This window comes from Mustela nivalis (assembly GCF_964662115.1).
Source record: "Mustela nivalis genome assembly, chromosome: 6".
NCBI classification, from domain to species: Eukaryota; Metazoa; Chordata; class Mammalia; order Carnivora; family Mustelidae; genus Mustela; species Mustela nivalis.
Window position 1 is genome coordinate 58,514,501 of NC_139025.1, and position 20,677 is coordinate 58,535,177.

General features: G+C 39.6%; 1 protein-coding gene across 1 annotated transcript; it reads left to right on the top strand.

Moving 5' to 3' along the window:
- Window positions 1–470: 470 nt before the first annotated feature.
- Window positions 471–17,929, top strand: TRAPPC6B (trafficking protein particle complex subunit 6B). The gene is made up of 6 exons (XM_082737769.1): window positions 471–874; window positions 9,813–9,880; window positions 10,600–10,717; window positions 13,000–13,083; window positions 14,921–15,014; window positions 16,726–17,929. Exons 1-6 carry the CDS (start codon window positions 794–796, stop codon window positions 16,755–16,757), a joined length of 477 nt encoding a protein of 158 aa, XP_082593895.1. The 5' UTR covers window positions 471–793; the 3' UTR covers window positions 16,758–17,929.
- Window positions 17,930–20,677: the final 2,748 nt, after the last annotated feature.

Sequence of the window (20,677 nt, forward strand, 5' to 3'; positions counted from 1 at the left end):
TCGCTCTTCTGGTCTTTCGCACCTTTTCATGCACCTAATCGTCTGGTTCTGTATTTTGTTTTAAATGTACCTTGCCCTTTGCCTACTTCATCCCCCTTAACTCTTATACCTGACTCCCAGTTTTTGGTGGCCAAAATGACTAAATCTTTTTTGCATACCCAGGTTTAATCCACAATGGATTGGGATAATTTCTTAATATAGCTAAACTTCATAGCCTGAAAAATGACTTACTCCTTCACTCTCTTTACTCTTCCTATTGAGGAACACACGGCAGAAATGAAAGCCTTTGATGAAGCTAATTCTTGGCAGTGCTAACATATAGCTAGTTAACACACATTTCGGCAGGCGCTCCTTTGTCTTATTTTACCCCTTCACACTCCAGCCCTTGCTCCCCGAAGTCATTTGTGAGAGGAACCTTCCCCAGAGAAGTAATGCTTTGACCATAGAGCTGGCGGAAGGCCGGGATAGACGGGACCGGAAGTTGTTTTTCCGCCCCCCGCCCAGGGGCCGGATAGGGTCTCGGCTGGCTCTGTTTGTTTCCGGCTGCTGTCAGATTGTGTTGTTGGGCCTGAGGGCTCGGTGGCCCTGGAGTGGGCTTGTCTCGGTACCGGACTCACGCTTGTACCAGGCTTGGGGACGCGGAGCGAGTTTTTCGGTCTCCTAGCAACCAGGAACTGGCTGTGGACTGAAGGAGTCGCGGAGCCGGCGTCCAAATCGCTCAGGCGCTCGCCGGAACCTTTGAGCCCGGCCCAAACCCGAGCCGAAACCCGGCGTTTGGAAGACTAAGCAGGAAATGGCGGACGAGGCGTTGTTTTTGCTTCTCCATAACGAGATGGTGTCTGGCGTGTACAAGTCCGCGGAGCAGGGGGAGGTGGTGAGTGCTGCCAAAAGCCCTTGAGATGCTCACTTCGACAGCACATATACCAAAAGCCCTTGAGGTCCTTTTGCGGTGACATTCTTTGTTTTCTCTCAGTTCTTTCCTTCATCCCTTGTCCTATCGCCCCCGAAGGCCCTGCGAGGTGTAGACAAACTTGTCGACTGCCAAGTGTCCTACGCCTAAAATCTGTCAGCTCTCTTCAGTCTTTCATCCTTTTCACTTTCGCATATTGACTTTTTTTTTTTTTTTTTTTTGGCCCATTCTCATATCTGATTCCTGCAGGTCACAGATGTTTTTACTTTTAGCGTTGTCGCTACCATGACTTATGGCATGGTTAACTGCACACCTGGTTTGGGCACCCTTACTTAATTCTGTCACTCCAGCACGACGGAGCCATCCACTGGACAGAGTTGTGAAACTACCCCCACCTCCTATCATAATCATCAGTATTCCTGCACGCACCTCTAAGACAGAAGGGTAATGCGATTTGAAATTAAAGGGGAGTTTGCAGGCGTTACTATAATTAGGAAACAAATTTAATTAAAAAATTAGTTATTTAGTGCCCATTATAAGTCAGAGGTAGTTCTGCATGCTGGCGGTATAGTAAGGAGACAATGACTCCATTCTCCAGGAAGTTGCTTAGAATTTGTGGGAAACATCATTTATTCAGAAAATATTGATTTATTAAGTGTTTATTGTGAGCCTGGTATTGTGCTAAATGAGACCAACCCCCCCACCTCACAGTCATTGGGAAATAGGTGTCAATGAATGATTAATGTATTAGGTGGTAATTAGGTATAAAGTCACGGAGTTCTAATGAATATTATAAATGGGATATTCCAAAGTCATACTCAAGTCAGAAGCCCTCTCTCTATGATGCTGTTGCTCAAGAAGCGTGGACAGTGGGGGGAAGGAAAGCATCTCAGGAAAAGGTAAAGACATAGGGGTATGTATGAAATGGTGTAGTGCATTTAAATATACTTAAGTATTTCACTGTGACTAGACTGAATGGATGGAGAGTGAGAAATGTTGAGAACTGAAGCTGGAAGGAGCCCTGTATGCTGTATGATTAAAGAATTTGACATTAGCAGTGGGAGTGTTTTTTTGTTTTTGTTTTTGTTTTTATTTTAAGAGCTATAGCACGAGCTGGGGGTGGGGAGAGAATCTTAAGCAGACTCCACACAGTGCAGAGCCGTATGTGGGGGCTCAGTTTCATGACCTTGAGGTCTTGACCTGAACCAAATGAAGAGTTGGACACTTAACTGCCTGAGCCCACCCATGTGCCCCAGTGGAGAATTTTAAAGAGGGGAATGATGTGGTCCATTTGCATTTTAGAAAGATAATCCAGTGTTTAGGTTGGAGAGAGAAGATCCTTGGAGTGGAAAGATTTATTATTTCAGGAGTCGGCAGGAGATGATGAAGATCTGAACTAAGAACGAAAAGGAGAGAATGGTTTGAAAGTTAGGAGGTAGAATCTCTAGGACTTGGTTAGGGATAGGAATGAGAATTGAAAATTATCCCAATTTTTAGGTTGAGCAGCTGTCTTGGATGGAGAGGAAATAAAAGAAAGAGATAAAGAATGAATTATTTTGGGGCACTGGGTGGCTCAGCTTGTTAAGCGTCTGCCTTCCGCTAAGGTCATGATCCTAGGGTTCAGTCCCACATCCGGTTTCCTGCTCAGTGGGGAGTCTATTTCCCTTTGCCCCTCCTCTGCTTGTGTGTGTGTGTGTGTGTGTATGTGTGAGAGAGAGAGAGACCTGCATGTGTGCTTGCTCTCGTGCTCTTTCAAATAAAATCTTTGAAAAAGTTTAAAGAATGAATTATTTTGGGGCGCCTGGGTGGCTCAGTGGGTTAAAGCCTCTGCCTTCAGCTCAGGTCATGATCCCAGGGTTTTGGGATCGAGCCTCGAGTCGAGCTCTCCACTCTGCGGGGAGCCTGCTTCCCTTCCTCTCTCTGCCTGCTCTGTGCCTACTTGTGATCTCTGTCAAATAAATACATAAAATATATTTTTTTTAAAAGAATGAATTATTTTGAACATGTTGGATTTCTGAGGTGTATGTAGGAATCTGGGAAAGGTTCTGCTCGTGTGTAAACCACAAGAAGGATAGTGTATTAGTCTATTAGGCTGCTATAACAAAACACCATAGAGTGGGTAACTTATGGACAAAAGAAATTTATTTCTCACAATTGTGAAGGCTGAAGAGTCCAAGATTAAGGCACCAGCAGATTCTGGTCTGATGAAGGCCTTTGCCTGGTTCATAGATGGATGTCTTTTGCCTGTGTGTTCACATGGTGGAAAGGAGCTAACTAGCTCTCTGGGGTCTTTCTTATAGTGGCATTAATCCTGTTCTTAACAGCTTTATCCTCATGACAGAACCACCTTCCAAGGCCCTTATTTAATAATACTATCACATTGGGGGTTAGGATTTTAAAATAAGAATTTTGAGGGAGACATGTTCAGTCTATGACAGAAAAGCATGATGCATTCAGAGATATTAAAAAGATACCAGGGAGAGTATTGGAGGGGCGCCTGGGTGGCTCAGTGGATTAAAGCCTCTGCCTTTGGCTCAGGTCATGATCCCAGCGTCCGGATCGAGCCCCCCCCCCCCCCCCCCGCACTCTCTGCTATGCAGGGAGCCTGCTTCCTCCTCTCTCTCTGCCTGCCTCTCTGCCTGATTGTGACCTCTGTCTGTCAAATAAATAAAATCTTAAAAAAAAAAAAAATCTAAAAAGATACCAGGGAGAGTATTGGAAATGAAGGACTGAATGGTTCTTATTCAGACCCACCTGTAATAAAGAGCTTTTTCCAAGTTACACGCTTTTGACTTCATTATCATCAAGAACCAACAGTTATTAATGTTTAGCATCTATGCTAAGTGATGAGTAGCAGACATTTATTGTTTAAGCAAAGTTAGCCTTCCCTTTACCATTTTCCCAAAGAATAATGAGTGACACACCTCTTTCACTCTTTTATTATTAAACCCCTGCCCTCCCCCCACCATCATGTGTGCAATGAGTTCTCTTTACACCCCTCTCTCTACTTTCCCTCTTACAACTTTCACCCTGGAAAAACTTTTTTTCAATCCCTGTTTTTTTCTGGTGGATTAACGAAAACAAACTAAAACAGCTGTTGTAATCATGACTGATAATATTAAGAGCTGTGCTAGTCGGGCGCCTGGGTGGCTCAGTGGGTTAAGCCGCTGCCTTCGGCTCAGGTCATGATCTCAGGGTCCTGGGATCGAGTCCCGCATCGGGCTCTCTGCTCAGCAGGGAGCCTGCTTCCCTCTCTCTTTCTCTGCCTGCCTCTCCATCTACTTGTGATTTCTCTCTGTCAAATAAATAAAATCTTTAAAAAAAAAAAAAAGAGATGTGCTAGTCATATAAGGGAAAGGAAATCTGTAAGTTTTGAATTATTTAATCTAAAAATAACTTTTGGATCGGGGTGCTGGATGGCTCAGTTGGTTAAGCATCTGCCTTTTCCTTCGATCTTGATCTCAGGGTCCTAGGATGGAGCCTCACATTGGGCTCCCTGTTGGGTGGGGAGCCTGCTTGTCCCTCTGCTGGTCCTCCTGTTTGTATTCTCCCTCTCTCTCCTGCTCTCTGTCAAATTAATAGATAAAATCTTTTTCTTTTTAAGATTTTATTTATTTATTTGACAGACAGAGATCACAAGTAGGCAGAGACACAGGCAGGGAGAGAGAGAGAGAGAGACAGAGGAGGAAGCAGGCTCCCTGCTGAGCAGAGAGCCTGATGTGGGACTCTATCCCAGGACCCTGGAATCATGACCTGAGCCGAGGGCAGAGGCTTTAACCCACTGAGCCACCCATGTGCCCCAATAGATAAAATCTTTGAAAAAAATAAAAGAAATAAAAATAACTTTAGGAGTGCCTGGCTGGCTCAGTTGGTAGAGCGTGCGACACTTTTTTTTTTAAAGATGTTTATTTCTTAGAGCAGTGGGGGAGAGTGGGGGAGGGGTGGGAGAGGGAGAGAGAAACTCAAACGGATTCCATGCTGAGTGTTATCCCATAACCCTGAGCTGAAACTAAGAGGTAGACACTTAACCTTCTGTGCCACCCAGGTGCCCCAACTGAGTGTGCAACTCTTGATCTTTGGGTTGTAAGTTTGAGCTCCACACTGGGTGTAGAGATTACTTAAAAATTAATCTTTAGAACTTAATAAAAAATATTTTTCTTATTGTACTTTGTTTACACTGGGGAATTGAAAGTGCATATAAGCAAAAAGAATTTTTTTAAAAGATTTTTTATTTATTTACTTGACAGAGATCACAAGCAGAGGGAGAGGAGGAATCAGGCTCCCCGCTGAGCAGAGAGCCTAATGCGGGACTCGATCCTAGGACCCTGGGATCATGACCTGAGCCTAAGGCAGAGGCCCTAACCCATGAGCCACCCAGGCACCCCAAGCAAAAAGAATTTTAAAAAATTAAAGTGGTGGTGTTGATTAGAATTCATTTTGGAATTTAGGTGTTCGAGGTTTTGTTGTATTAGTGTCTCTACTTTAAGTGTACTTCAGATTTTTCTTAATAAATAAATGTATAAGAAAGTCACATAACCCTAACATAAAACAGTGGTTTTTATATATCTTCAAAGAGATGAAGTCATAAGTTTTGAGGTGAAATAAAGAAAAGAACCAGTGTTCTCACCCTCCAAATCAATGATTTTCACACTATGCTTAAGGAGGAATTAAATCTTTAAAAACTGAATAATTGGGCATTTACCGATTTAAGGAGAATAGATTTTTTTAAAAGGTTAATAGATAAAATATTTTCAAGTTTAATTTTTTAAAAAAACTTGGTACCCTCTAGTGAGTATTCACAGATACCAAAGTGAGTGAACAAGTAGCAACATCAGAAGATATTTACAAGGGCATCATTTAAAAGCTCATGTAATCAGTAGTTAGGATTTGAGAATGTCTACATAAAGTCCTATTCCCTGCTAATCAACATACTCCTGGATGATTCCACAAAGGCTGGTGAGTTACTTATTCCACCTGAGCATTTTTTTTCCCACCTGAGCATATTTTGAAGTGAACTAGAGAATAACAGAAAAACAAATGATTATAAGTATAGTAGTAGATTTATGTGCAGAGTGTTATGACAGCATAGGGCCTACAAGAGCGCCAAGGAAGGCTTTTAGGAGATACGACACTTGAGCTGAATTTAAAGCAGATATGGTCTGTTGGGTGGCTAAGTTTGTTGGGTGTCCTACTTTGGGTTTTGGCTCTGGTTATGATCTCAGGGTCCCGAGATCAACCCCCATGTCAGGCTCCATGCTTAGTGGAGAGTCTGCTTGAGATTCTCTCTGTTCCTTTTCTTCTCCCACTGCACGCATATGCTTGCTCTCTTAAATAAATAAATCTTTAAAAATAAATAAAGTGGCGCCTGGGTGGCTCAGTCAGTTATGTGTCTGCCTTTGGCCCAGGTCATGATTGCAGGGTCCTGGAATTGAGCCCTGCATCAGGCTTCCTGCTTAGTGGGGAATCAGCTTCTCGCTCTGCCTCTCACCTGCTCATGCTCTTTCTCCTTCTCTCTCTCAATAAATACAATCTTTAAAAAAAAAAAAAATAAAGGCTATATACTGTGTATGGAACAGCATGTGGTGTTCCATACACCATATGTGAGGTGGCAGAAGAAAGCATGGAACTATGGAGTTGCAGAAATTTCAGAGTGGTAGAAGGAGAAATGTTTGTGGATATGTGGCTGTTAGTGAATCTGGTTAACTAGCCAGGATCATTTAAGGAAAAGCACATACTGCCATGGTAAGGAGTTTGAACTTTATTTTGAAGAAAGGGAGAGGGTGCTGAAAGGTTCAGTAGAGAAATAACATTATTTCGTTTTTAGAAAGTCTTTGCCAGAATTACAGAAGATATAAATAAAAGGAAGAAAAAACTAGAGACAAGAAGATCATTTGGAAGGCTCTAACTGGAAACCAGGAGAGAATTGAGAAGGGCTAACTTAAGTAGTAAGGATGGAAAAAGAAGGTAGATTTGAGAGCGTATAGATGATAGGCTCTACAGAACTGCAGTGCATGTGGAAGTTTGGGAGTAAAGAGGTGAAGCAAATGGAAGTTTCCTGGTTGCAGTAACTAGGTGGATGGTGGTGCCATTAATGAATTTAGGGAATTTTAGAGGCAGCACAGGCTGAGGAAATTAAGATGATATCTTTTTTTTTTTTTTTTAATTTTTACTTATTTATTTTCTTGAGAGAGAGTGTGTGTGTGAGCACACACAAGTGTACTCATAGGAGCCAGGGTTGGGATGGGTAGAAGGAGAGACTCTCAAGTCAGCTTTATCTGAGCATCCAGCCAGACACAGGGATCGATCCCATGACCCTGAGACCACAACCTGAACCAAAACCAAGAGTTAGTTACTTAATTGACTGAGCCACCCAGGCACCCCTCATTTAATTTTTTTAAAGATTTTATATAATCTCTATACCCAATGTGGGGTTTGGACTTAAAACCCTGGGATTGAGTTGCATGCTTTACTGACTGAACCAGTCAGGTGCCCCAAATACCATTTTGAATATGCCTAATTTGAGGGGGCTGTGGGACTTCTCTATAGCTATGTCCAATAAGGTCTGTACTATAAATGTACAGATTTAATAGTCACAACCTCATTAGTAGAATACATAGTTCCTTAGAAGAAAGTTAGCCAAATAATGAGGCTTATGATATACTTAGTGGAGCCTAATAAGCTTCAGAATATATAAATACCCCTGCCATTTTGGAGCTATATTCTAGCAGAGGGTGGGGATGTGAAATTAGTAAAATGTATATAGTATGTTAAAGGGTGAAAGATGTTCTTTGGAGACTAATTAAGCAGGGAAATGGGATAGGGCATCAGAATCACTTTTAGGGGGCTGCTTTTTAAAAAAAAATTTTTTTTTATTTTTAAGTAATCTATACACCCAATGTGGGTCTTGAATTTACAACCCAGAGATCAAGAGTTGCATGCTCTACCCACTGAGCCAGCCAGGCACCCTACTTTAGAGGTCTTCTTAAAACACAGACTACTAACTCCACACCTACAGTTTCTGATTCAGTAAATTGAGTTTCAGAATTCGCACTTTTTACAAGTTCGTACATGATGCTAATGTTACTGGTCTTGGGGCACACTTTGAGAATCACTGGAATAGAGAATTTCTAAAGGGGGAATAATGTTGCAGTTTTAAAGAAGGTAGTTAAAATGAGCCTCACTGATGTGGGTGGGTGGGGGACGGGTGAAATACATAAAGATAATTAAGAATATGCTAATAGTATGGAGGTGCCTCAGAAAGTTGAAAATAGAGCTATCATACAACCTACCCCCAAAATACAAATGTAGTGATCCAAAGGGGCATGTGCACTCCAGTGTTTATAGCAGCAATGTCCACAATAGCCAAACTATGGAAAGAATAGTAGATGTCCATTAACAAATGAATGGATAAAGAAGAAATGGTATTACACAATGGAATATTATGCAGTCATTAAAAAAATGAGATCTTGCCATTTGTAATGATGTGGATGGAACTAGAGGGTTTTATGCTAAGCAGAGTAAGTCAGTCAGAGAAAGACAATTATCATATGATCTCACTGAGGAATTTGAGAAGCAATATAGAGGATCATAGGGGAAGGGAGGGAAAAATGAAACAAGATGAAACCAGAGAGGGAGATAAACCATACTGAAACAAACTGAGGGTTGCTGGAATGGAGGGGAGTGGGAGGGATGGGGTGGCTGGGTGTTGGACACTGGGAAGGGTATGTGCTATGGTGAGTGCTGTGAATTGTCTAAGACTGATGAATCACAGACCTGTACCCCTGAAACAAATAATACATTGTATGTTAAAAAATATATATACTTACTGTGATAAGCACCGAATAATCTATAGAATTGTTGGATGATTATATTGTACACCTTAAAAAAGAAAGAAAAAAAAATGGGCCTCACTGAGATGGTGACATGTGAATGAATACTTGGAACAAGGGTGTTGGTCATATGGATATCTGAATGAAGAGCTGCCTGTGCAGGAGACCTGAGATTGGAGCATGCCTGGCATGTTTAAAAACAGCAAGACTAGTATTGCTAGAGCTCATGTGAGTGAAGAAGAGTTTAAGGTTGAAGCCATGCGAGATAGAGAAATCTGGATTATAGGTGGCTTTGTAGATGATCCAGAGGATTTTGAGAGTTCAGCATATGGGTAGTAGTTAAAGTCTGAAGCCTAGATGAGATTGTCAGAGAAAGAGCAAGCCAACTCAACTGCATGATTCCTGGCATAGGATGGTGGGGTCATTAGTTAAGACTCTGAGAACAGGAAAGTTTGGATGACTCTAAGAGACATTTAAAGCAAGGAACAGTAGAATTTAATGACTTCCCAAAGGGAATGACTGATGGAAAGGTGGTACTTTGACTTCATTTTTACAACTGAGGGGAGAATAGTTGAAAATGGGCCAGGGCTGGGGGGGAAGGTTAGCAGGAGTAATTAGGAAAAGGGGTTAGCATTTCTGAAAAGTAGTAAGTAACAGTTCCTGTTTACCTTGTTGCCTTATGAAATGACTAGTACTAAGAAAACTCAAATATAACTTATAATTTACTTTTTCATAGAATAATTTAGTGAGGGTGCTTGCATGGTTCAGTCAGTTAAGCATCTGCCTTTAGCTCAGGTCATGATCTCAGGTCCTGGGATTTAGCCCTGCAGCAGTCTTCCGGCTCAGGGGTAGAGTCCGCTCCTCCTTCTCCCTCACTCTCTCCCTCTACCCCTCCTCCTGCTCATGCTTTGTCTCTTCTCACTCTCTCTCAAATACATAAAATCTTAAAAAAAAAAAAAATTTTTAGTGAAAAAAAGTGTAACCACTTACATTAAGTCAACATCTTATAACAATTTTTAATATTGACATTCTGGCATTCTAAAAATATTCCAAACTATTATTTTTTAAAATAGGAAAATGGACGCTGTATTACTAAGCTGGAAAACATGGGGTTTCGAGTGGGACAAGGATTGATAGAAAGGTGAGCAGAATGGATTTGAAAATTTTCTTCCAGGTAGGTTATAAACAAAGGTGATCCATTTCAAAAGATTGTATAAAATTTGAAATACTTTAATTCCTAAATTTTATTTATTCTCTGTTCTTTAATTCATGGAGTAAAATTTCTTTTTAGGTCTGATGCTATTTTAATTCTGTTGTCCAACTTTCATGTTTTAATATTTGAAGAAAATGTATATGTATACTTTAGACTTTTTTCCTAAAGAATTTGGTGTACTGAAACAACTATCTAAAATCTTGTTGCATTTTCTACTTAAGGTCTAGTAGGTTCTTTAACCTAAATGGATTTCTGTTTAAATGCAAGGGATGGAAATGCTTTAGAGTCTGTGTTTATGTGTTTAGTAATCTTGTAATTTATAGATCAATTCATAAGGCATTCCTTTCTCATCTGAATAGCTGAATCTGGTTATATTTTATATAACAATACCATGATTATGCTTAGCCTTTTCTTAATGTGCTAGAACGAATTGTACATAAAATTGCTGCTTACTGTTAAGACTAATTTTAGCACCATAATTACGTAACAGTGTGAATTGAGACGGGGTCTTCTTTTCTTGGTGCTTATCACTTTATGACTGTCAATAAATGTTCACTCTGTTCTGGCATTTCAAAATTAGTGAATAATATAACCCTCCTGCTTTCTTTGGAGGAAAAATACTAATTATTTTCAGTTGGTTTTTTTAGGTTTACAAAAGATACTGCGAGGTTCAAGGATGAGTTAGATATCATGAAGTTCATTTGTAAAGATTTTTGGACTACAGTATTCAAGAAACAAATCGACAATCTAAGGACAAATCATCAGGTATTTAGACAGATTAAGGCCTATTTTTTAAGCCTTTAACTTAATATAAATGTTCTATTTTAGTCATTTATTTAATATATAAAACAGAATAATTTCTAGTCAACTTTGAAATGTTTCCTTTATATGTTATTAATATATCATTACTTTTTTCTGTAATAGGATATAGTGAATAAGAACAAAGAGACAAATATTGGTAATGATAGCTGGTTTTTTTCCCTAATTAAATAACTTAAGTTTTAAAAAGTAGTAAATGTCAGAATGATAAAGGTTTTAGGATTTGGTTCCTTAGTTATTATTACTTGGTGGTAATTTTCTGCAGAACCGCAGATATGTCACATTTGTTTTTAGAGTAATCGCTAAAGTTTAATTTATAGAGCATATTTAACTTTTTTTTTTTAAGATTTTATTTATTTACTTGACAGAGGGAGAGATCACAAGTAGGCAGGGGGGCAGGGAGAGAGAGAGGGGTAAGCAGGCTCCCTGCTGAGCAGAGAGCCCCATGGGGGCCTAGATCCCAGGACCCAAGACAAAGGCTTAACCCACGGAGCCACCCAGGCACCCTACACATATTTAACTCTTAAGTAACTCTTGCATTATTTAGTTGATGTCATTAATCTCTTAAAATAATTTGTTACTATAAGATTTAATAGATTACATGGAAAATTATGCATCTAAGTAGATTTACTTTATTTTATGAAACTCAAGGAAATATTTAGAGTGGATTTGACATTTTGATTAAGGATTAGAAAATGAAAATAATTTATCTTATAGCTATCACTAGCTTTAATTTTTTTCATATAACAATATCGTTGTAAATATTGAAATGCTAATGGGAAGAAGTGACTGATTATTGGCTTTCTAGATACGAGCTAATATATAACTGCTAATTCTACCCGGACATGTATTTCTGATTCCTTTGCACTAGACTGTGGGTTCTTTAAGGATAGGAACTATTTTATGCATCTTTTTATCTTTAATATCTTCTTTTTTTAAGTTTTTTTTTTTTTTTGTCACTTACAGTAACAATTTTTTTTTTTTACTTTTTTAAAAAGATTTTATTTATTTCACAGAGAGAGACACACACAGCAAGAGAGGGAACACAAGCAGGGGAGTAGGAGGGGGAGAGCAGGCTTCCCGCTGAGCAGGGAGCCCAATGTGGGGCTCGATCCCAGGACCCTAGGATCATGACCTGAGCTGAAGGCAGTTGCTTAACCAACTGAGTCACCCAGTCACCCCTGTATCTTGAGTATCTTAAAGCATTCAAGAAATATTGTTGTTAGAAAGTTCTGAACAACTCTTCAGCTTGAGCACTGCAAAATTCCTTCGTTTAAGGAAATTTGACCAGTGGAAAGGAGAGTTTTAATACCTTAAAAAAACTCTTGAATTGTTTTGAAGGGAAGAAATAATTTTTTTTTAACATTAAAAAAAATTTTTTTTTTAAAAACATATAATAGATTTTTATCCCCAGGGGTACAGGTCTGTGAATCGCCAGGTTTACACACTTCACAGCACTCACCATAGCACATACCCTTCCCAGTGTCCATAAGCCCACCCCCCTTCTCCCAACCCCCCCGCCCCCCAGCAACCCTCAGTTTGTTTTGTGAGATTAAGAGTCACTTATGGTTTGTCTCCTTCCCAATCCCATCTTGTTTCATTTATTCTTCTCCTATCCCCTTAACCCCCCATGTTGCATCTCCACTTCCTCATATCAGGTAGATCATATGATAGTTGTCCTTCTCTGCTTGACTTATTTCGCTAAGCATGATACCCTCTAATTCCATCCACGTCATCACAAATGGCAAGATTTCATTTCTTTTGATGGCTGCATAGTATTCCATTGTGTATATATACCACATCTTTATCCATTCATCTGTTGATGGACATCTAGGGTCTTTCCACAGTTGGCTATTGTGAACATTGCTGCTATAAACATTCGGGTGCATGTGCCCCTTCGGATCACTACGTTTGTATCTTTAGGGTAAATACCCAGTAGTGCAATTGCTGGGTCATAGGGTAGTTCTATTTTCAACATTTTGAGGAACCTCCATGCTGTTTTCCAGAATGGTTGCACCAGCTTTCATTCCCACCAACAGTGTAGGAAGGTTCCCCCTTCTCCGTAACCTCGCCAGCATCTGTCATTTCCTAATTTGTTAATTTTAGCCATTCTGACTGGTGTGAGGTGATATCTCACTGTGCTTTAGATTTGTATTTGAAGGGAAGAAATAATTTTTAAGGACTACAGGCTACACTGACTTTTGATGTTTTTTCTATTTTTGAAACAGGGCATCTATGTACTTCAGGACAACAAATTTCGTCTGCTTACTCAGATGTCTGCAGGAAAGCAGTATTTAGAACATGCATCTAAGGTATTTAACAGAGTGGAAGATTGGGGTTTTCTTTTTTTTCTTTTTTTTTTTTTTAAAGATTTTATTTATTTATTTGACAGAGAGAAAGATCACAAGTAGGCAGAGAGGCAGGCAGAGAAAGAGGGGGAAGCAGGCTCCCTGCCGAGCAGAGAGCCCAATGCGGGGCTCGATCCCAGGACCCTGAGATCATGACCTGAGCCGAAGGCAGCGGCTTAACCCACTGAGCCACCCAGGTGCCCCAAGATTGGGGTTTTCATAGGGAAAGTACATGCCAACCACAACAGACTTATGAGTTTAAAATAGGTTTTAAAGTTTTTCTTTTTTGTTTAAGCACTTCTCTTTCTTTCTTGTTTTTAAAGATTTTATTTATGGGATGCCTGCATGGCTCAGTTGGTTAAGTGTCTGCCTTTGGCTCCAGTCATGATCTTAGTGTCCTGGGATGGAGTCCTGAATTGGGCTCCTTGCTTAGCAGGGAACCTGCTTCTCTCTCTCTGCCTGCCATTCCCCCTGCTTGTGTTCTCTCTCTCTCTCTCTCTCTCTTTCTCTCTCTGACAAATAAATAAATAAAATCTAAATAAATAAATAAAGATTTTATTTATTTGAGAGAGAGAGAGCATGCACAAGTGGGGGAGGAGCAGGGGAAGAGGGAGAAGCAGACTCTCCACTGCATAGCACAGAGCCCTATGCAGTATCATTACCTGAGTGGAAGGCAGATGCATAAACAACTGAGCCATCCAGGTGCTCCTGTTTAAATTCTTTTCTATGAAATAGGAGACAGGTGTTCATCATATTAAAATAGTCTATATTAACCTCTAGCTGAATAGGTTTATGATGACTAATAAAACACTGTAACCAAATGCCATTGAAATGTAAGTTAATGTTAGATTCTTGAATATAGCATAGATATATCAGAAAAGATAGTCTAGCTTATAAAACTGGCGTTAGTTGTGTGAAATTGCTCACCTCAGTTTATATTTAATCTCCTTTAGTTAATTAAAGTTTTTTAATATTGTTAACATTTGTTTCAAAGAATACATGTTTTGTGTTCAGTGTATCTGTGTTTTTGGGTTTGTATTATGTAAGACAACTTAAGTGGTGATTCTTAACTTTATGGGTTTTTTTTTTTTTTTTTTTTTTTTTTTTAATTTGACAGAGAGAGCCATCACAAGTAGGCAGAGAGGCAGGCAGAGGGAGAGGGGGAGGCAGGTTCCATGTTGAACAGAGAGCCTGATGTGGAGCTTAATCCCAGGACCCTGAGATCATGACCTGAGCTGAAGGCAGAGGCTTAACCCACTGAGCCACCCAGGTGCCCCTACGTATTATTTTTTTAGTAGTGTTTTATTTTTTAAAAAAGATTTTATTTTTTTATTTATTTGACAGAGACAACGAGAGGGAACACAAGCAGGGAAAGTGGGAGAGGGAGAAGCAGGTTCCCTGCTAAGCAGGGATCCCAATGTGGGGCTCAATTCCAGGACCCCGGAATCATGTCCCTAAGCTGAAGGCAGACACTTAACGATTGAGCCACCCAGGTGCCCCTATTTATGTATTTTTATTTTTATTTTATTTTTATTTGAGAGAGAGCAAGAGGGAGAGCACAAGCTGGGTGAAGGGCAGAGGGAGAAGCAGACGCCCTGCTGAGCAGGGAGCCCGATGTGGGGCTCAATCCTAGGACCCTGGGATCATGACCTGAGCCAAAGGCAGATACTTAACTGATTGAACCACCCAAGTGCCCCAGCAATGACTTATTAATAGCAAGGCTTAACTAAATCTCATATTTATCAATAGCATTGCTATCTTTGTAAATTCTTAATATTCTTTACATTTTTGTTCCTTTCAGTATTTAGCATTTACCTGTGGCTTAATAAGAGGTGGCTTATCGAACTTGGGGATAAAAAGTATTGTCACGGCTGAAGTGTCTTCAATGCCAGCCTGTAAGTTGAATTCACATTCCTTAAAAATGTTTTTAGTGATTATTTTTTCAAGTCTGGTCTCTTTCTGCTTATTTTGTTAACTTAGAGAAAATTTAAAATGCTAAAGCCATTTCGTTTTACTTTTATCAATGTTAACATTTAATGTAATATGTAGAATATTTTATTCATATTCAATGATTTTTAAATTCATAATGGACAGTGATTTAAGAAGGTGTGCTAAAGTAATCTAAATGTATAAGACAGTTTAAGTGGTGATTCTTTTATATATTTATGTATTTATTTTTATTTATTTGAGAGAGAGCAAGAGTGAGTGATAGAGCATAAGTGGTTGGCCAGGGGGAGGGAAGAAGCAGAGGGAGAGGGAGAAGCAGAGTCCCTGCCGAGGACCCTGGGATCATGACCTGAGCCAAGGCAGATACTTAACCAACTGAGCCTCCCAAGTGTCCCTATGTATTTATTCTTAAAGATTTATTTATTCTGGGGGTGGGGAAGGGCAGAGGGAGAGAGTCCCAAGTGGATTTTGTGTTCAGTGCGGAGCCTGACATAGGGCCTAATCCCAAGACCCCGAGATTATGACCTGAACTGAAACCAAGAGTCAGATGCTCTACCAGCTGAGCCACCCAGGTGCCCTATGGTTCTTAACTTTTTAAGGAAATTTTCTGCATTATTCTTTTAATAAATTTCCCTGTAGCATTAAAAGTCTTTTTTTTTTTTTAAAGGATTTTATTTACTTATTTGACAGACAGAGATCACGAGTAGGCAGAGAGGCAGGCAGAGAGAGAGAGAAAGGGAAGCAGGCTCCCTGCTGAGCAAGAGAGCCCGATATGGGGCCCGATCCCAGAACCCTAAGATCATGACCTGAGCCGAAAGCAGAGGCTTTAGCCCACTGAGCCACCCAGGCGCCCCTAAAAATGTCTTTTTAAAAACGGTTTTCTAGGGGCACCTGGGTGGCTCAGTGGGTTAAAGCCTCTGCCTTCGGCTCAGGTCATGATCCCAGGGTCCTGGGATCTAGCCCTGCATGTGGCTCTCTGCTCCACAGGGATTCTGCTTCCTCCTCTCTCTCTCTGCTTACTTGTGATCTCTCTCTGTCAAATAAATAAATAAAATCTTTAAAAAAAAAAAAAAACAGTTTTCTAGAATAAAGCTAGATAAAGCCAACTAGTCTTTTATTGCTAAACTCCTTTCCAAAGATCTTTTTTAGCAAAACTACCAACCAAGAATAAAATTGACTTAAGCATCACTCTATTTCCTTTCTTTTTTTATTTTATTTTATTTATTTATTTGACAGAGAGAGATCACAAGTAGGCAGAGAGGCAAGCAGAGAGAGAGGAGGAAGCAGGCTCCCTGCTGAGCAGAGAGCCCGATGCAGGACTCAATCCCAGGACCCTCAGATCATGACCTGAGCTGAAGGCAGTGACCCAATCCACTGAGCCACCCAGGCGCCCCCACTCTATTTCCTTTCTATTCACAATGATAATAGGCAGTGAAATACCTAAAAGGTAGAAATCACAAAGAGAAGCAAAGATACCTATTCACAAAACAAATAATCATCTCATAAAAATGAAATTGACTTGAGTATTATGAAAAGTTGTTTGACATAGCAGGTTTCTTCATTGAAACTACTTTCTGATGTCATAGAAAATTGATGTTTAGGCTTGTTTTCTTTGTACCTAAAATCAGGAATGATTTTTCTTTTTTTTTTTTCCCTTAGGTAAATTTCAGGTAATGATACAGAAGCTATAAAACATACTGAAATGCAAGGCAAGGCTTCAACAGTGTAAAGAGATAAATTATTCCTGTATAAAATACTTCAAGTAGCAATGATTTAATTACATTATTGGGCATTTGATTTTATATAAGATATTTGCTAACTTATGTAATGAAAGATGCACTGTTAAGCAGGAGTAATGTTGTATTTTATTAATTTAACACAGACCTTGTTAAAGCAGCTAAGGAGACATTCTACCGTAACACAGATTTTACTGAAACTATTCAGAATGAAAAAAACCTGATTTCAAATAACTAAATCCCAATGTGTAGGACCCTTATTTTAAAACATTCTTATTTGTTTATAGTGGTGTGTATTTAACAACAGATAGAGAAGCAAAACTCAGGGTTTGATAAATTAGCATTAACAAAAGTATGCATCAATCAGAATCATTTCTGTAAGAGTGAACAAATTTTGGTTTTGCTTTATGAATTTGTTTTAGTTATTTAAGAAAAGCAAACAGACACTAAACAATTTTTATTTTATTATAATTTATTTCTATTAAGAATTTTTATGCCTATGAGGATTTTATTATATACATCGTGTATTATGTGTTTGTGTGATATATATATATCCTATGTAATCACCTATATTGCTTAAAAAGTTCATTTTACTTTAACAGAATTTTGTCCTTAATTTTACTTTAATAGAATTCGGTCCTTGAGAGCTCCATTAATATAATAAAAGTGAAATATAGATTAGTTTAAGTGTGAAGTCAGTGACTCCAGGGCCAAAGAATATTACATATTTAAGGAAGGAATTTTATACTTACTGCTGTTACAGTCTTGACTTTCAGCTTCTCTCCCCATGTGTGGAAGGGCTGGTGAAAGTTCTAAATCCTTATCTTTATTCCCTAATTACTATTTTGCAAGAGCAGAGAGGTGGATAATTGGATTATGCACACCAACTTTCACTGGACACTATCTTCTCAGTGGGTTGGGGTCAGTGCTCACCTTGTACATCTGTCATCTCTTCCATTTGATAATCAAGAGGACAGGCATAAAGATGAAAACCATCAGATTAAGGATAGTGGGATGCAGAGATACAAAGTACCTTAACTGTGCTTCTGAATTCCCAATCCTGGAACTGCTTTTCCTTTGAACTTTTTGTTACATGAAATAATAAATTCCTTAACTTGTTCAATCTACTTTGGGTTCTGTATTTTGTTACTTTCTGTACACCTTAAGCTTAAAATATGTTATATGTCAAGTATATCTCAAGCTGGGAAAAATTAGTATGCAAACTTGTATGTATAAGGATTTTCCCTAGTTACGTGTTCTCTGATGGCATTTGATTAAATTATGGTACTGACATAAAAGAAAACACTGCGCAGCTGGTGAAAAGGAGGAAATCTACGTGGATTTATTTATGAGCATGGAATGCTGTTAATTGATGTTAAGAGAAAAAAGTTTATTATAGGATACTACAGATATAATGTATAAATATACATGATTGTGAATATCAGCCTGCAAAGTTAAAAGTAAATTTTAAGTAGATGGAGATTTTTTACTTTTAGCTTTATATTATTTAGGTTTTAAAGTAATCATTTGCCACAATAAGGATATTTATATTTGAGGTAAGAAATCAAGATAAATCAGTGATTTTTAAGCTGTGTTTTTTTGAGTCCTAAGTTTCACAGGGTGACCTCGGCTGAGAGTTGGTAGGGAGCAGGATACAGGCGTGAAGCTAGCGGAAGTTGGGAGGCCACCTAGTAGAGGCCTTGAATTAGGGAGAAAGGCATTATAGAGACTGTCATCAGCAGAAAGCATTTATTATACTTCAGGATGCCCAGTGCCACAGAGAAGAGATTGTTTACTACATAAAAGACAAGCCAGTGATACACATACATCATCAAGTATTTAAGCCAGTATGCTTGAGGAACCGGGTACGCCATTGTTTTCTCTTTCAAAAGGGGGACTCTGCGTCATCAGCTATAGACTGCCTAGAAGGAATGCTTCTCCACTCTCGCACAAAGTTGTATCAATCCCATCCAAACTTCCCTTTTTGAATAATAACCCTTTCTTTGAAGCAGGAGTTCTTTGGAGGAATATTGGAGAAAACTGGGAGGAATATTGGAGAAAACTCTCAGGACCCATACCTTGGATGGGACAGGATAGTGGTGAAAACTCATTTCCTGAGTTTCTGTTGTATAAGGTTCTGTTTCTTTCTTTCTTTCTTTTTTTTTTTTTTAACGTTTTGGGTGCATGGACGCCTATTCAGTAGTGTATTGATGTTTATGAACTCCTCACAATGTTTTTATACACAAGTAAAATACATTAACACTACAAAGGAAACAGTTGTACTGATGTTATGAAAATATTTTTAAAATGTAATAATACTTTATAGTAAGGCAATATATTTAAAATATAGGTGAGAGGCCAAAAAATAAATAAATAAAAATAAAATACTGGCAAGGGGCGCCTGGCTGGCTCAGGTGAAGAACATGTTCTTGATTTCTGGATCATGAGTTTGACCTGCTCCGTTTCCAATAATTGCATTATTTCATCTTAATTATAGTTCTCAAGGCCGCTTAATGAACAGCATACTTGTGTTTTTTGTTTTTTTTTTTTTATTAAAGAGATATATTTTTCAAAAGTAGAAAACTATACTGTCTACGGCCATACCACCCTGAACGCACCCAATCTCGTCTGATCTCAGAAGCTAAGCAGGGTCGGGGCCTGGTTAGTACTTGGATGGGAGAAAACTATATTGTATGGTTGTGATGGGGTGGCTCAGTGGGTTAGGTGTCTGACTTGACTTTAGCTCGTGTCATGATCTTGGGGTTGTGAGATCGAGCCCTGGGTTAGGCTCCACACTGGGCATGGAACCTGCTTAAGATTCCCTTCCTCTGTCCCACCCTCCTCCCTCTCTGAAAAAACTAGGGGCGCATGGATGGTTCAGTGGGTTAAGTCTCTGCCTTCCACTCAGGTCATATCAGGGTCCTGGGATCGAGCTCCACATCGGGCTCTCTGCTCAGTAGGGAGCCTGCTTCCCTCTCTCTGTCTGCCTCTCTGCCTACTTGTGATCTCTGTCAAATAAATAAATAAAATCTTAAAACAAACAAACTATACTGTGTACTGCATACATAAACTGTTTAGTCAGTGGCTTCTACTAACCATAACACAGTTTGATCTCTCAGGTCTAGTGATCAAACCTCATAAGAAGACTTAAGACTGGAGATGTCACCAGAATCTGTCCATTTGGCAGGGGGTACCTGGGTGGCTCAGTTAAGCATCTGCTTTCTGCTCAGATCATGATCCGAGTCCTGCATCTGGCTCCTTGCTCAGTGAGGAACCCGTTTCTCCCTCTGCCTACTGCTTCCCCTGCTTGTGCTTGTTCCCCCCATCCACCCCATGTCAAAAAAACGTAACTTAAAAAAAAAGATTTTGAGAGTGTGCACATGCACATGAGCAGTGGGGAGGGGCAGTGGGAGAGGGAAGCAGACTCCCCACTGAGCAGAGAGCTGGATGCTGGAGTTGATCCCAGAACTGTGCGATAGTGACCTGGACCAAAGGCAGATGCCAACCAACTAAGCCACTCAGATGCCCCTGATCTGCAGATATTTCCAAGTTCTTTTCCTTTTCTCTCCCCCTATCCCCCCACCTCCTACTGGAAAGGCTTAAAATTTTATTTCTCCCACCTTCCTCGGAGCTAGAGGTGATCGTGTTATACAATTGTGGCCAACAGATGAACATGTATCTGCTGTGAATTTCTGGGGAAAGTTTTCGCTTTTATGAGAAAATCAGATGTGGAAGGCTCAGCGTCGTTCCCCCTTTTCTGGTCTTGAATACAGACGAGTTATCTAGAACTGCAGTGGCCATCTTGTTACCATAAGGAAAAGGCCACAAGACTCTCAAAGACATTGGTATTGTGGAGTCATTGACCCAATGCCAGT